The sequence below is a fragment of the Triplophysa dalaica genome, chromosome 16 (assembly GCF_015846415.1).
Source record: "Triplophysa dalaica isolate WHDGS20190420 chromosome 16, ASM1584641v1, whole genome shotgun sequence".
NCBI lineage: Eukaryota > Metazoa > Chordata > Actinopteri > Cypriniformes > Nemacheilidae > Triplophysa > Triplophysa dalaica.
This window is the reverse complement of record NC_079557.1, coordinates 14,432,458-14,450,237: the sequence shown is the minus strand read 5'-3', so window position 1 is coordinate 14,450,237 and position 17,780 is coordinate 14,432,458. Positions and strand designations below refer to the sequence as shown.

Genomic DNA, 17,780 nt, shown 5'->3' with positions numbered 1-17,780 from the left:
AGCCGGGTAATCAAGTTTAATCAAACGGCAGTCTACTCATTCTCTATTCAAGACTCGGCGCTATGGCCCGCCTATTGATTTATGTCTCTCTCTTCACCCTCTCTCTCTCTCTCTCCTCGGAGGCTGTCATGTTTCTCCTATCAGTGACGCTAGCCTCAGGGGCAGGAAGAGATCCTGGTAATTTAGCAGTGTGTCATTACTTATAGGCATGTGACAATGCTAACTCAGACGCTCTCACTGAAACTAGCTGTCACTGCACGGGCAGCTCTTCCCGCCCGAGCCGCGGCTGTCTGGCTCTTATGAATTTTAATACAATCCCCTTAATGGTTAGGGTCGTCTCCAGCTGAACCGAACCTGGAGTGATGGATGGCTGTGGCTCCTGTTCAATCTGGATTTTGTTTGTCAGAGTAGGCTGTTTAAAGTAGAAAACACACAGAATATAAGTAGAAAAGCCTGGATTTTATGTATGAGTTGCTGTTTTGTGCAAATCCATTCATCATTTTGCTGCAGGAATTGTGAGGTTGTATTATGACCATTACGGTCTTGTGTGGTATAGCTTGATCATTTGGATTCATTGGAGCTGGATTTACTCACAAAAACAAAACAATCCATATACTGTTGTCATCACAAACATCAAAATCTCTGTGTAAAGTGATTTTGGGTTATGTAGCTCTGTGATGCATGTTTTGTTTGTTTGTTTTCCCGTTCTACATTGAAGCAACATTAGATAACTTTTGCTTATTGTTTCCCCATGTGGTTGATAAGCGCAATTGGCTGTTGTCAGTGTTGTAAATTCTGTCGCTGACTGTATTAGCTTCCCCGTGGGCGGGGGAATACACATGAATTTGTTGACTAAGCAGTAACACTTCAAAAACTGTCAATGTACTAAAGTACTCTTTTGGCTCCCGCTGAGTATACTACTGGGCTATACTAATAGCTCAAACTAGATTCTGAGGTAGCAGCTGGTTGTTAGCCGTTAGCGCATGGCGTGCTAACGTGCACATTTGGAGTCACCCAAAACACACATGGACGTGAATGTGTTTAGTAACCAACAAAAATGATTTTCTGTAGTTATATTTTCGGAAACACACTCGCCAGTGCGTTGTGCAATAGGTGCAACTTAGAATCAACTCACTATGGGAATCGTGACTAGCATAGTAACTATAGATACCGATAACATTAGTCTACTTGCATGAACTAAGGAATCAGCAACATTTGACCATACAACATTTCTTGTGGTTTGGTAGTCATTGTTTGCAAGCATAACACTAAATTCGTGATGAGGCACGATCATGCTACGTAAGCTATTGAGACCAAGCAACATTACATTATCTCTAGTTTACCTTACGGTTATACATTTTTAACCAGTAACGTTATATATAACCAGTGTTGGGTAAGTTACTCTGAAAAAGTAATTAATTACTAGTTACTCATTACATATTCAATAGTGTAATTAGATTACTGTCCAAATTACTCTGTCTAAAAAGTATTTAGTTACTCATTACTAATTACTTTCTATATCCTACATCAACCTTGATTAGTTAAGAGATTCAAGAATATACATGAAACGGCTTATTGAATTCATTCAAATAAATAATATTATTAACTGACCAAAGTATTACAAATGTGAGAATTATACATTACAGCACAGATTTTAAAGTAAGACTTTGAATTACGCTGTTGCACACGCATATATTTAACAAAGTTTTTAGTTTAATTACATCAAAAGTAACTGTATTTGTAAAAACATATGAGTAATCCCTTACTTTACTTTTTCAAGGGAAAAGTAATTAAATTACAGTAACTAATTACTTAGTAACTAGTTACACCCAACATTGTATATAACAATAAACAACCCGAGCACAGCCTAATAATAAACTCAAAAGGACAGGACAGGAACGAAAAATGTTCATATACGACTTTCAAATTCAGTTGCAGGAAGGCTAGGTCTCCATTCGTTTGCAACCATTGCCTCTTGCTGCTCGTGCCACCGTGTGTAAGTCCGTCAGATATTAATTTGTGTTTGGGCTCGTGTCGATCACTCTCTCTTTTACTCTTTGTTATTTTTTTGTACGCTCTGACATGGTGATGGTTTGGAAACTAGAACTAGATCACCCAGGCTATGAGTAAAACGTGACGTATGCCGTAAAGCAGGTGATGGGCGGGGCTTGTGAACCTACCCGCACACCAAAGTTACAAGTATGATTTTAGCCGATAGAGGGGTGTTCAGGTAGCAGCGACAGGAAAATTTGTCCAGTTAAGAGTTGTCCTTCCACTAAAATAATTTTAGAGAGATTATTTCAAGGTCGAAAAACTCTCTAGTGTTGCTTTAAATGAAGCTGAAAATCGCCTTTATTTTCACCCTCTCTGTATCACTGCAGTGTAGCAAATTGAAAAATTCACCGTGCCAATAGATTTACTCAGCATCTGCCCTTATGTCAATGCACGAGGAAAAAGAGGAGGCCCTTGACTTTTGGACCAATGTTGATTCATTGAAGTGTGATGAAAACGGAAGAAACTGGTCGGGCTCACCCGTTCCTTTGTTTTGAATAGCTATCACTCTATCACATTTTGTGAGATCCCCCTCGCCAAGACCTTATAGGTAGAACCGAAGCCCTATAAATATTTAATGCCTCAGTGCCATTGTTTTTCTGCTGAGAGCAGCTCGATTTTTAACATGAGCAATATCATTAAGCTTTCTTTATTTATATCAGACGCTTTCATTTGTGGTGCTCCACTTACCTGAGAGGCATTTCGATTGCCTGCTGTTTGCAATAAATCTGTTCGCCTCCTGCATCGCGGGTGTCCTCGGGGTGCAACATCTCGTGCGCCATTTTCTCCCGAGCTGACCGGCGTAAAACTGACTAATGGCTATTGGACGGTATCATTCTCTAGTTTCTGCTATCGCAAGTGAGAATGACTGCGGTATTGATCAGTTTAGACACAGACCTTGATAATGAACGACTATAAACGGGTTAACAGTAAAGATGAGTTGTGGCCGTTGGTTTATGAAGAACTAATTGGTCTCTCGACACAAAGCGATGTTTGATCTGTTTGTAGGCGAGCGTGTAATTTATGCTTCTATAAAGGTTATTCTGTTTTTTTATCCCGGGGGATATTTGATTAATGATTGTTCTGTTTATATGAGAAATTAATCACGGTAATGAGTCTCTTGATTTTTCTTTGTAAATATGGAATTATAAGCAGCGCGTTCGACATTTTCCGTCCTGGTTTTTAGATTGGCTTGTCTCTAGCAGAGTTGAGCGTCCTGTTTACGTCGGCGTAATAAATGGCAGCGCAGTGAAACGTGTGAGGCTTCTAAACTACAAGATGGGGCTGGAGGTGGAGCTCGGAAATTAAGATCTGATTCGCTGACAAGGAACAACGGAGTTAAAAAAATATATATAAATAACCAGAACATCCCTAAGCTGGCTGTTGCATCCCTCTGCAGAATGCAGAAAGGGGCGCAGATTGTTTGGCGAAAACATGGCAAGGCAAATCATTGTTGCCGATGAGTCATTCGCTCCTGACAGATAATGAGCTCTGTCTTTTTCGCTCTCTCGCTGTTTATTGGAGGCCGAGCTCACAAATGAACTGCAGTGGGGGTGAGGACATTAGATTTCCTCTGCGCTGCGTCACATACTGCAAGGAAAGCCAAAAACAGACAAATGATTACAGCCAATATAATACCCAGTGGAAGAAATGTGCCAAGAACAATGATCCGCCGGGCCTCTGTGTGGAGACTCCAACAAGAACTGCCCAAAAACATGCGAATATTGTGAACAAGCTGGAATAAATGGATTTTGCTGCATGCTTATTTACTTTAAAGTCCCGGTGAAATTAAAAATGACAATTCTTATTTTATCATGAAACATTGCAGCATTTAAAGTAAATAGCTTATCAATTTGGGTCATTTTCTTTTTAAAATTCATGTACCCTCATGATCTCAAAGGACGTAAACTAGACGGCTTGGCCGGAGCATCCGTTAACTCCTCTCCTTCGACTGTTAGTCTGCTTCCAGTTTCATTTTAAAATGAATGCAACAGCTGTTTTTACACATCCAATCAATTCGCAGTGAAAAACGCAAGTCACGCCCATTCATTTTCTCTTATGAAATTCATTTTCAATCGGAAATGTGTCAGAATACGGAAATTATATGATCGCAACTTCCGGTTCACAGTGACTGAATTATGATGCGACTCATTCTCAAATATTCTGTCACATATCAATTCCATTGCGTGTGTTTATAAATTTGCACAACAGAACGTCACTTAATATGTTTGAGTCAGAACTAAATGAATAATGAATTAATGCTAAGACAAATTGTAGTTCCCAGCATGCTTTGCAGTAGACTCAAGGGGAAACTAAATGTCAAATTCAAGTAGTGCGTTTTAAACATAAGGAAATGGAGGTTTATTCCCCCTCGTGTGATTGAAAACCTGCATAAGATTCTTTCATCTGTGGAAAACAAAGAAGATATTTTGAGAAATGTTTCAGTGGTTTTGTGTCCATGCAATGGAAGTCGATGTTGTTAGGTTATCAATGTTATTTCTTCTAGAAAGAATCATATACAGGTTTTCAGTCACATGAGACTGAGTACATGATGAAATATTTTATGTGTGTGAACTAACCCTTTAAGAATCAATTACTGTGTAAATGTGACAGATTCGTTTTCACTTTCAGGTATGAGAATTACACTGTCAGATTGAATTTTTCTTTATAGTACACGTCAAGGAAGCCCATTTCAAATGTGTGGAATTAAATTCATCCTGTTTTGTTGAATACATTAACATATTTTTCAGATGAAAACTCTGCTGATGGAGCAAATCATACAAATGCTGTGAATTAAGATTTTTTTGATGGTTGATTATTTTCTTGGATGGGTTATGCTTCATACACCTCACAATAATTCTCCAAGGCTTTGCAAACTGCAATATGTCCCTCTGCAACAATCTCCACATTCAGCAGCGTAACATGCGGTGTGCAGCTGTAGAAATGGGCTGCAATCTTTTTCTCCCTGCTGTTCAGCAGCTCTGTATCTAAGTGCATCAGAAGTGTGGAGCAGTCTGACAGGGTCTTTACGAGGCCATGAGCAGCGTGTCATTCAGAATATCTCCACTCCCTGTGTTCACACAGCCATATGTGATGGATCGCTTTTTATGGTTTCCGTCCAGTCGTATGCATTTGTCTCTTAGACTGGAGTTTTTCATTGATGTGTGCCATTATACATCAACAAGCGATTTACTTATGATATTTCCTAGAACAGAGATGGGGAGAACTTGGGGTTCTTGTGCTCTTGTACAGAGTGGCCTTAAATGTATATTTATTATTTTCGTTTGGTTACAGTAACAGTATCTTTACTTTGTAGTAACCATGATGATACATATATCTAAAAAATAATATTTGTAATGTCATTGAAAGTATTTACACAGGTAAGTTTAAGTTAGTAATAGCTTTCCTTTAAATAGGCTTATACAGGATTTTTCGGCGTTTTATTTCAGAATCAATTAAATTAACTGTCAACAATTAACATGTTCTTTTCTTTCCACAGGTCCACCTGTCAACGTAACATGCAACATTTTTATTAACAGTTTTGGATCCATTGCTGAAACAACAATGGTGAGTCCACAGATTGTTCATCATGTAAAAATCTCTGAGAATTAGATACTGTAAGTCATCCAATTCATGACCCGTTCATGATATAAAGCCTATGATTTAAATATTTGCTGTTTATGGAAGTCGTGCCACTGAGTGGACATATTTGCCATGACTCCTATACATAAATTGCACAAAATCACCTTTTTCAAGTTTTTTTTTAATATATTATCTTTGATATTTGTCATCATCGGTTTTTACACTATTGATTTATAGGTGACATATCAATATGTTCTTCCCCTAATTAGTCAATGAATGAATCCCCATGTTTTTAGAGATTGTTCCCATGTTGCATTATTTGTGAGATTTTATACTTTATACATCACACAAAATGAAAATTCTGTCTACATTTACTCACCCACAGGTTGTAACAAAACTGTATAAATGTCTTTGTTCTGATGAACACAAAGAAACATATTTGGAAGTATGTAAGCAACTAACATTTCTGAGACATCATTGATTACCATTGTAGGGAGAATTATTGTATCATTTTTTTGTTCTGTTCTGTTGAACACAAAATTTGATCTTTTGAAGAATTCTGCAGAGTTCTGTGGCACCTTTGACCATTTAAAATTTTCCAACTATGGTAGACAATGATGTCCCAGAAATGTCAGTTTCTATCATTTTTCCAAAACCAAGAAAAATGTATACAGATTTGGAAAAACTAGAGGGTGAGTAATTCATGACAGAATTTTAGTTTTTGGGTGGAGTATCACTTTAACCTCCTCGACAATGTCTGTAGTGGCATTAAATACATACCTGTCAACACTCCCGTTTTTCACAAGAGTCTCTTATTTTCACACCCATCACCGCCATCCTCCCGTTTTGTTATTTCTCCCGTGAAACTCTCGTATTTCCGTTATTTCTCCTTTGAAACTCCCGGACCGACGGGAACCGGAACACATTCACTAGGTGGCAATGTGTCTTGAGCCACTGCCCATTTGCCCTTTCAGACCCTTTGGTAGGCGAAATAGAACTGTAGCCGTAGTGAGTAGAGAGGATTCACATCCCCGCCAAAAAACTCTCTAATTACACCGCTGAAGGTCCGCTTATACACACTCTACGTTTTCTCTTTAACACTCGCTCCTCACACACAGTCTTTGTCTGCTCACTGATGACGACAGATCGTTTCATCGACAGGTAGATTCAGTAGAGTCTACTTGTTGTTGTTGTGGTTTCACAATCTTGCTTTTACAAAAGACTTGTTTTGAAAAGTGTTGTGTTCTGCAGACAACTCTCAATAGAAAACAGGTAAAATAGAGTTTATTTATAATATTTCCCATTCTGTGACTATAAGCGGTTATTCTAAATAATATGCAAATCTGTTCAATCCATCCATGTAAATAGAAACATTCTGCTAAGAAACAACGTTCAAACAACCATACTACAAGACGTGTGAAGGGACAAACTGCTCGTGCTTTTTCAAACCTTATGTAGATGTCAGTTATTTCAGGTCTGACGTTGAGATCTCTGGCAAAATTGAACTGGTAAATTGATACCTTGCAGTTATACCATTCATGGATCCATGGCCCTGTGAGCTGCATCTCTTAGATTAACATTATCTCTTAGATTTGACATGAAAATGATGTTATGTTAGATTTAAAGTAATTCAAAGATTTAAAACGATTTTAAACCGAGGGCTTCCCTATTTGCCCTGCACAACCAACCAGCGGGTCTCCAGGATTTTGGTCCACAAATGATGACGGGTATGATGATTTTGTAACTTGTTAGCAACCACCATTTGAAAGACATGGTAAAGCTTTAAACAATCATGAGCGTTTTATTACTGATGTGTTTTATGTGTAGAATAGAACAGGAAAATATTTAGAGCTTTTGTTAAACACAGACCTTATCTCAGGCATTTAACTTAAAGCCATTGACTTTGGGGCGATGAAACTAGAAGTGCTAAAATGCTAACTCGCTTCTGGGTTTTATTGTCCCCTTTTGGACTGACATCAAGCTTACATCACGGCATTAGCTTGAGGCAAAACAAAGGTTATTTTTGATGTAACGTTTGCGTTAACTTTTGAACGCATATGGTATGTTAGCTAACTTTGTTAGTTATACAACTAGCTGTTAAAGGGGTCAAATGACACGGCTAAAATGAATATTTTCGTTTGTTTAAGATGTAATGTAAACTGTATACATGATTTAAGGTTAAAAAATTATGTGTTTTCCACATACCGTGCATGTTTGTATCTCCTCTTTGCCCCGCCTCTCTGAAACACGCAGATTTTTTACAAAGCTCATCACTCTGAAAAGTGAGTTGTGCTCTGATTGGCCAGTTAACCAGTGCGTAGTGATTGGTCAAATACTGCAAGCGTTTCACGCAAATGTAACGCCTCTTACCGTATTCGGAATATTCGGTTCCAAACCAATTGTACTGACAGGTGATTAAATCTCATCGGTACTTCCTTATATCAATTCGAGCCCGAATCTGATATGAAAAATGAAGATGATCAAGCCGTTACATCAACTTTGCCAGTGCGACTTGAGCAGAATGTAAAGGATTGGTAATGTTTTATAAAGAAATGTTATGTTAAATACTTAAAATGTTTAGCTAAATGTTTTACCTTTTCTATACGATGCTATAAACACTATATACAAACAACCATATACATCATATAGAGTTTGTGTGAGATAGAAACAAGCTCTCAGGGAATTACAGAAGGGAATGTCAACATAATAAATAACGCAAGCGCTTTGGCCCTTCTTGATCAACCAGTGTTACGCCATGTCTCGTCGCGACTCCACAAAGACAATAAACCCCATTATAAACAGGACATTTGTTGCCTCTAGTTGGAACATTATTACTGATAAAATAAAATGTAACCATTCGTTTTTAGTTGTCTCATCTTTAGCATGGCAAGCAAAGAGTCTTTCTTTTCGGAACGAAACACACAGCGTCTCGCGGCATAGTAACATCTATAGATGGATAAGATCTCAGTTTATCTTTATTATATACATTTGGTTTCTCTGACTGGTAGGTTTAATGTTGCCACCTAAATGGAGGTAATCCTCCAGTTAAAAAAATCTTAGCGTATACTGTGATAGGCTGACTGAGACCAGTTCTTACTGCACCTATGCATTGTTGTTCTTTTGTTGCACAAATTGCTTCTATTGTTCCCCCTACGACGCTTTGGATAAAAGCGTCTGCTAAATGACTAAATGTAAATGTAATGTCCTGTCAGTTAGTCCCTGGATCCATTAAGTTAATTTTAACGCAAGGAATCTGGCCGATTCCTTGCGTTAAAGTTAACTTTTTCAAAAACAATCGCGGTTCTAGACAGTGAGTGATCTTTCATGTTAAAATTGAATCCGATTTTTTTCTAGTCATTGTCAAAAAGCAAGCAAACAAGACGTGCAACCTAGCATTAGCAATACGGTCAGGAGATCTTTCTGCCTCCACCTTACCTCCGTCCACAGAAAAAAAGAGAGAAAAGTAGTCTATATACAAAAATAAGTCATCCCTTCCACACTCTGTTGTAAATCACGCGTTTCTGAGCCTTCAGGCACTCTAAACATTTTTTTTTACACTGGCAAAGCCAAAGTCCTGATAGACCAACATTTCCAGAGCAGGTCCAAAACTTCAGCAGCATGCAGAACTCCCTCAAGCAGAACAAATGCACTTTTTCTTTCCTTCATAACTAGTGGAATTGATCCGAGTTTTGTTCACACTGAGCAGGCTCCGTCCAGATGCAGGGAAGGAGCAGGTAAAGCCAGCAATATCGATAAATCTTTAGTGCTTATAGGACGGCCGAGAACAATGTTTCATCCAATAATGATGTGACCGGCTCCGGCCACCGCTTGGACCGGTGGTTCCCCCGGCGCTTCGCTGTCCTAATTGTTTACCCTTTTTCAAAGGTATAAGGCCCGAGGGAAATGCGAGTGGCTATTTAATTAGCTCGCCAGCTCTTTCATTTTCTTCATGAGGTAAGAGAGCCATCGTGTAAATTCAGGAGTCCGTCATTTGTTAGCAGAGTTGGGCGCGCCAGAGTAGTGCGAGACTCCAAACTTTTTCTAATATGTCACCGCCAGGAAAGAATCTGGCCTTGGGCTTGAATCGCATTATGAGTGGGTTGTTGCCATAAATCACTCTCCTTAGCCTAGAGAAATCAAATCAGAAAAAAAAAACACGAGCGTGTGCGCTGATGAATGTGTGCCCACTCCTTGCTTGTTTGCAAAATCGTTCTGTCGGAAACTAGCTGTATTTTTGAAGGGTGCCATTTGACTTCAGGGTTCTGTTTGGGATACAAGTTTGCTTGTAATGATGGATGTGAGATAATAGCATTAGACAAAAGACGGTTTACTAATTTTGCAATATTCATGATTTGTGCAGCATTTAAACCTACGTTCGCTGATGAGAATGGAAGCGTTTACATAACCTGAGAAATGGTGAGATAACACCATCGCTAATGAAGCCGCAATTTATTGCTCTGTTGTCTTTGCAGGGTTCATTTTCCTTCCGAAATGACCGTGGGTTGTTTATCATAAGAGTGAAATATTGACTTAGCAAAATCGATGGGACTTGTTCTTTTTCGTGCCGCGGTGGCTGGGCTCTCCGAGAGGCAAATCCAATAACCGGAGGCGCATGATTCACCTCCATCAAAATATTTTAAAATTCTGGGGGTGGACCGGTCACCTTACATTAAGATAATTGCCCTGAAATGTCCTTGCATGTTGAAGCTGATTGCCAATGCAAAGGTCATCCACTATATTTTCTCCTGTGCGGATCATCCCAAGTCATACCGAGGTACATTACATCCCAGACAGTTTAATGGTCTCCCTGAAATCATATAACTGCATGCCTGTTTTGGAGAGAAATTGACAATTATGGTGAAGTGTTGCTGCGAAATGCCACCGCTTTATGGGTTCTGCTCTGTCTATGCTGTAACTATTACCTCCGGCAAAATATGTGGTGATACGAAGCTTAATTTATCTGGACTGAGCTTAAACACACAGGCTAAATAAATAAAGAATGAAATACTGTAGATAACACATGTCCAGGCTTCTGGTGTTAGCGGCGGATCCGCTCTGATGTATTGACATGGCTGTCTTTGTGCGCCAAAGGATTACAGAGTGAACATTTTCCTGAGACAGCAGTGGAATGACCCTCGGCTGGCCTACAGCGAATATCCCGATGACTCCCTTGACCTTGATCCCTCTATGTTGGACTCCATTTGGAAACCGGATCTGTTCTTTGCCAATGAAAAGGGCGCCAATTTCCACGAGGTCACCACTGACAACAAGCTTTTGAGGATTTCAAAAAATGGGAATGTCTTGTACAGTATAAGGTGATATTTAAAATCAAGTTTATTTATATGATGAATACCTTGTGCAATATGTTCAAGTTGTTGCAAGCGAATATTTCTTAGGCTAGGTTTGTGAAATCCAGGATAAATTTACAAAATCTAAATATGAAATTAGAAGCAGGTTATAACAGAAATTATAACCATAAACATGATCAAAAAGAGATGTGTGTGTCACATGATTTGAATGCGATTTGGAGTTACAGTACTTTAATTTTCATTTATAAAATTATATTTTTATGTTTTATTATTTTACCCAAAAGGAATAAGTTTATTGCAGATAACTTATAGATTGTATTTAAGCCTATAAAGATCAAAAAATCACAGCATGCTCTTTACAATAGGTAGCATGGGATTTTGTGTAGACAATCACTGAATCACTGGGTTTTCACAGCCTTTAGGCATATCTTATGCTCTTATTGACAGAATTTGTATTTTTTATTGTTATTTTAACAATAAACATTTTCATTGTTTAACTTTAACTATGACAACATGCCCCTATTACACTAACCTACTTCAACATCTTTTAGGCTTCCCTGCAAAATTTAAAACATTTAAAAACACAAAACAATAAGTCAAGAGAACTAAAATATAGAAAAACATTGTTTTTTTATATTTATAATTTATAGTTGTTGTTTTATTATAAATATAAAGAAATAAAATATCAAATTGCAACATATAAAAGACAGGTGGCAAACATAGGTTGTTAAAAATTCTGTCATCATTTACTCACCCCCTAGTTGCTCCAGGACAGTATAAATTTGGAACCACAAGATATTGAGAAGAATGTTTGCAACCAAACACTTATTACAATAGAATTATTCACTTCCATTGTTTGGTGCAAAAACTACGATGGTATTCAATGGTGCCCCAGAACTGTTTAGTTTCCCATATTTTTCAATATATCTTTTTTTGAGAGTGAGTAAATAGTGACAAAATTTATATTTACTTAAAATAAAACCATTCATGGAATTGGACATTTGCCTTTAAACCTACAATTATAATATTTATAATAGCAGCTTGTTAAAAAAATATAAAAGATTATAATGACGATGCCAAAACAAAGGTGACAGATGTGACAGATTTTCAGTATATTTTCCTTTAAAATGATTATCATTAGGATAATTATCAATGATAAAAATATTATAAATAGGATAATTAACATAAACTAAGATTTATAAATGCTGTAAAAGTTTCGTTCATTGTCATTTTATGTTAGCGTACGCATTAACAATTGTAAACAAATACAGTGTTTCCAAAATTATATAATAATTGTATACACTTTACATAAAACATTGCTCTTATTACAACTTTTTATATGCTCAATACACAATGAGCTGGGGATGTTTTATAACCCTTTATGAAATGGCTTTATCATATAAGCTGTTTTATGATTCTAGCTGTAGAAGGCTGGAGTTAGTGAATTACTTTTTTGAGAGTGTGTGAGGAAGGCCACATCTCTTAACTTGACACTATCAAATGAACCCTTCAGATCAGTTTGGTCTCAGCCCTGAACTTGCTTTAAATTGCACCAGGAAGAGCGCACAGTTAGATTGAAAAATTCGAGTAAATAACCACTATCCTCTGATACTGACGTTATTATAGCCTTGAGTGAGATCTGCTCAGCCGGGTCTCCACAGCGAGCTGTTTCTTTATCTATCTTTAGGATCTGTTAAGGGAGAAAAATAATTTGGTTCATAGTCATAGGTGTAATGAGATTGCATGTCTTGGTTTTCACATATGAACTGCAGAAAAATAAGAAACATTCAAGAAAAGTCTTATTTTATTTGTTGTGTATTTGATGCTGATTGTGGATCTTGTTTTTTTAGAATAACACTGATTCTGGCCTGCCCCATGGACCTGAAGAATTTCCCTATGGATGTGCAGACCTGTATAATGCAGTTGGAGAGTTGTAAGTATGCCCTGATCCTTTCAAGCAGATGGAGAGGATTTATTCAGTGGTGCAGAGATGGATGTTGTACTGGCTAGCGTGAGGAGATGAAGAGCATGCTGATTTAAGACAGTAGTTTCAGCAGTCAGCAGGGAGGTGCTTCCAGTGCAGGCCGCCATTATACATCTCTGTTGTTCCCTTGAATTTTCATATTTGCCTAATGAATACATATTTCGGGATAACTGGGGTACTTTTGTTGGTACTTCACAATACCATAGAAAACCCTTTTATCTCTAAATGGTTCCATAAAGAACCTTTAAAGTTTCATAAAAGGTTCATTGTGGTGAGAAAAAGATGGTACTTTAAACATCCTAAAATGGTTCTTCTATGGTACATCTGTTAATAACCTTCATTTTTAGGAGTATATGTGGTGCTTAATTGATGTAATGAAGTGCTGGGACAGAAGCTGGGGATAATCCCCCCCTTCCGGTCGATATTGTTAGCAAGTGCTATGGCCCAATGTAATATTACAACAATCCCACAAAAAAATTATAAGCTGTCAGCACACTTTTAGTGTCAACAGATGTTTTCATGTAAATACAATTTTGCATTACTGTTGTAAACATTTTATTTTAGATTGTTTTTTGTTATTGGATAGTGCACCATTTTTTGTCGACTGTATTAAAATTACACATGATTTAACAAGAATAGGAACTGCCTAAATGTACAATTGTAAAATAAATGTAGAAAAAAAACTTTTTTCTTTATGAAGAGCTCTTTTCCAAAACGCTATAAATCCATTTTAATAGTGAAAATGACATTTTTTGACCTAGACCCATACATTTTGTTAATATTCAATTTATCCTGTTAAAATGGTCTGTTGGCTCAGTCTGAAGATGTTAAACAATGATTGGTAAAATGAAACAACAATATTGTCGATTATAAATTCAATTTGAATTTTTTTTCTAAACGCTACAAATCCATCCTTTTTTTTCAAAAAAATGTTGGTTTATTTCTTTTTAAAAACAAACAAACAATAGAACATGAAACATATGACATCAGGGACTCATACTATAAATTAATATAAATCAAATAAATGCAAATGCATGAAATAAATAACAGCCAAATAAAATAAATAGTAACAGACTAACTAGTAAAATAAAATAAATATTTTCAATTTCATGTTTCAATATTTTCCACCACATACAACAAATAATTTAGAAATAACACATACAAATACCACTAACAAGCGAATTCTGATTGGTTGAGCGGACATAGCGCATTTAGGCTAAAAACAGGTTCAGGATTTATAGCGTTTTGGAAAGAAACTGCATCTTGCAGAACATTTTAAACAAGGAAATATAGCGATTTGGCATGAAACATTGATTGAGCAGTGAATAGGTTTAGTACACAACAAAATGGCATGACAAACTCTTTTTTTTTTATTTGGCACTTAATGCTTTTTGGAAAAGAGCTCTTCATATATATACTGACTGTAAATGTATCTGGATCTTATGGAGCCCCAAAAGAGACACGGTTTTGGAAAATTTGCAAGTAGGAAGCGAAAAATGTATTTCAAAGCTTTTGCGTTCCCTTTCAAAACTTCTGCGTTCTTTCTCAAAAGTTTTATTCCATCATAAATATTTTGCACGAAAGTGTTGCGTTCCCTCGTGTTTGCAAGAGAGCGCAAAGTATTCTCTGGGGAACATAAATATCTGTGCAAGGGAACATAAAACAGATTTGGGGGAACGCAATGCTTTTTCTCCAGTCTCATATTTTTGGACCACCACGTCCTTTCAGGGCTCTGCAGGATCTGGCTTGTTCCTGCACAAATTGAAGGGATAGTTCGACCCAAAAGTATAACTCTGTCATTTACTCACTCTCATGTCATTCCAAACTCAATGCCTTTCTTTCTAATGCAGAACAAATAAGAATAATATACATAATATTGACATCCATTGTCTGGACACAAAACATTTCTCTAAATATCTTCTCTTGTGTTCCACAGAAGAAAGAGTCATATACACATTGTGAATGACTCGAGGATGATTTCTTTGTTGAACTATCCCTTTAAACCCTTGTGTTCCTCCAGAACATCACTGCAATTCAGATGTTTTATCTCTCCTCCTCTAGTCGGCTACACGATGAACGATCTCATATTCGAGTGGGATGAAAAGGGAGCTGTGCAGGTAGCAGATGGACTGACATTACCTCAGTTTATCATGAAAGAAGAGAAGGATCTCCGTTACTGTACCAAGCACTATAACACAGGTTAGAGACGTTTTCTCTTGTGTGGTATTCGTGCTGTACTGTGTGTTCAGCTGAGCAGATAATGTACACACACACAAAACACTGACAAACTGTTCGAGTGAATACATTGTTACAAATGACTTGGTTTGACACAGGTTCAGCTAAAGGACAGACACTATAGCTCTGCTTTGATTCTTCTTCATGAACTTTCGATTGAGTTAAATACCATCTGTTCTGTCAACGTCAACAGGCGGAATTTGTTACACTCCAGATAAAAAAATGCTGAAGGCCAGACTTGTTCGGATCGAAAATAGAAGCACGGCAACAGAAGGGACAGTTGGGGGCAGATTTTCTGTATTTATTGTTTAATAAAATTATAAGGATAATGTGGATGGTTTGTAAAGATCGTGGTCTGGAATGTATTTTTCTGTTCTAGATGTCATCAAGGATATTTTACTGTTAAAAGAGTGGTTTATCTAAATATTAAAATGGTGTCCTTATTTACTTATTAGAAGTAAATAGAATAGAAAATTCGAAGTAATAATAAAATAAGAAAGTTTCATAAAAAAATCAAGTATTTAATCTGAGGTGCATCTATTTCATTGCCCTGCTTACTTTGCACATCACCTCTAACCTCTCTTTTGTGGATATCGAAATGCGTTGAAGGCCCTTGGGATGCTGTAAATCTCTAATCATTCCCTCACTTTCACTCTCTCTCTCTTTCTCTCTCTCTCTGCTCTTTTTGGCATAGACATGTTCTTCTAACACGAGCACTGGACATCCAGTCCCGTGCCGAGTGCATGCGCTCTGCTGCTCTCCAGTCAAGCATTACCTGGAAATTAAAGTGTCGTTTTCTCCGATTTATTAGCGGCAATCTATTTTGATTTGCAGACCAGGCCTAAGCTCTGCAGTCCATCCCCTTTTAAGTTTGTCTTCCACGTCCAATTGCACTTTTCATATCTCTTGGGAAAAACCAGACACTGGATGTATTTTCTATTTAAATGCCGGTCAGTGGCGTGTGCGTTGTTATTCACTTGGCTGTTTGCAATCAGCAAGCTCTTTGTTTTGATAGTGCTTTGAGTCAAAACTTCTGTTTGTTGTTACAACTAGTATTTACCTTTCATGTTTTTATATTTATAAACACCATCATCAGAGTCAATACATAATTTTGTGCTGGATAAAGAAATAATCTTGAGGCTTATTCTGTATAACTATAAAAGCTCTGTTTAGTTGCATAAACAGAGAAAGAGAAATGGACCTTGACTCAGTTTAGCTGTATTCTTTTTATAGCACAACATGTGACATTTGCTATTTTCCTATTGCCATCATCTTACTTATTGTGTATCACGTGTTTGAATAAAATGTATATTAATATAATGTTTTAGCTTGATTTTTGATCATGCATTTTTGGGTGTCCTTTCTATTCTCTCTCTCCTTTCTTATTTCGCATATTTATTGTTCAAAACTAAACAAATAACCAAATAATCAAATACTGTTTATTTACAGTGTCGAAAGTCATTTAAGTACTATGGCTTATTTAAATAAATCTGCAATGGCAAAACACTAAAATGCATGTCATTAGTGTTTAACTGCAGATGTGCAGTCACCTCTCAGACAGACAAGAATGAAAACCGTGTACATTTTCTGTTTCAGGGAAGTTCACCTGCATAGAGGCTCGTTTCCACCTGGAGAGACAGATGGGTTATTATCTGATCCAGATGTACATTCCCAGCCTCCTGATCGTCATTTTGTCTTGGGTGTCATTCTGGATCAACATGGATGCCGCCCCTGCTCGCGTTGGCTTGGGCATCACTACTGTGCTGACCATGACCACCCAGAGTTCAGGTTCTAGAGCTTCTCTTCCAAAGGTCAGTTGGTTTTAATCTTTTATTACAATACGCTGATTTTGTGTAAAATTTTATTTTTGCTGTTTACCTATATGGTTATGCTGGCCCGCACCTTACTTGCTTTCACATTGTACAAACATCCTACTCCCCTATGTAATAGTATAACCTGGAAATTTGTGTCCCACAAAGTTTATCTCAACAGGCTTTTTATAAAATAATGTATCACCCCTACGGTGAAGCCATGTGCGAGGGTGCTCCCCAACACACACAAATGGAGAGAACGTAACTACAGTGTATATATCCTATACAGTATATTAAATCTGGTGTCCCACCAAGTGCAGAATAAATGCCTTTTCTTTCGGCTCAACATTCTTGGAGTCACAGCTCGGCTGTGATTAATTCGCCATTAGGATTCTGAACGTAAACATCCTATTTAATTTCTACAGAAATTAATTTATAGCAATAAAGTTAGCAATAAAGAATCCTAATGATTTATATAAAAGTCAATTGTATAAAAGTCAATGAGCCCAACAGCTAAAATCAGGACATATTTACATTTTAAAGGATTGTCAGGACACCTGGACACACCTCATGAAACTAAGGCTGTCCTGGTTAATTGGGACATCTAATCACTTTTAATGATCCTTTTAATGTTGCAAATAAAAAAGTTTCCCTAATAAAAGTGTATGCTGTCTTTTCAGAACTTTGCTTAAACCACTCATATGAAGTTTCTCTCCCTTTTTTTGTGTAAACATGAGATGAGTAACAGCATTTTGCTGCAGGTTTCTGGCTTGGCTGTCATTGCTGTCAGATTCTTAACAGCACTAT

The 17,780-nt window shown here is 37.2% G+C and overlaps 1 protein-coding gene across 1 annotated transcript in view; it reads left to right on the top strand.

The window, feature by feature from the left end:
* Window positions 1-17,780, top strand: part of glra1 (glycine receptor, alpha 1) — a 46,630-nt gene that overhangs the window by 14,397 nt on the left and 14,453 nt on the right. The window contains exons 3-7 of the mRNA XM_056769444.1: window positions 5,552-5,619; window positions 10,726-10,949; window positions 12,794-12,876; window positions 14,989-15,126; window positions 16,759-16,973. Coding sequence (XP_056625422.1) covers window positions 5,552-5,619; window positions 10,726-10,949; window positions 12,794-12,876; window positions 14,989-15,126; window positions 16,759-16,973 — 728 coding nt within the window. The remainder of the gene's footprint in view (window positions 1-5,551; window positions 5,620-10,725; window positions 10,950-12,793; window positions 12,877-14,988; window positions 15,127-16,758; window positions 16,974-17,780) is intronic.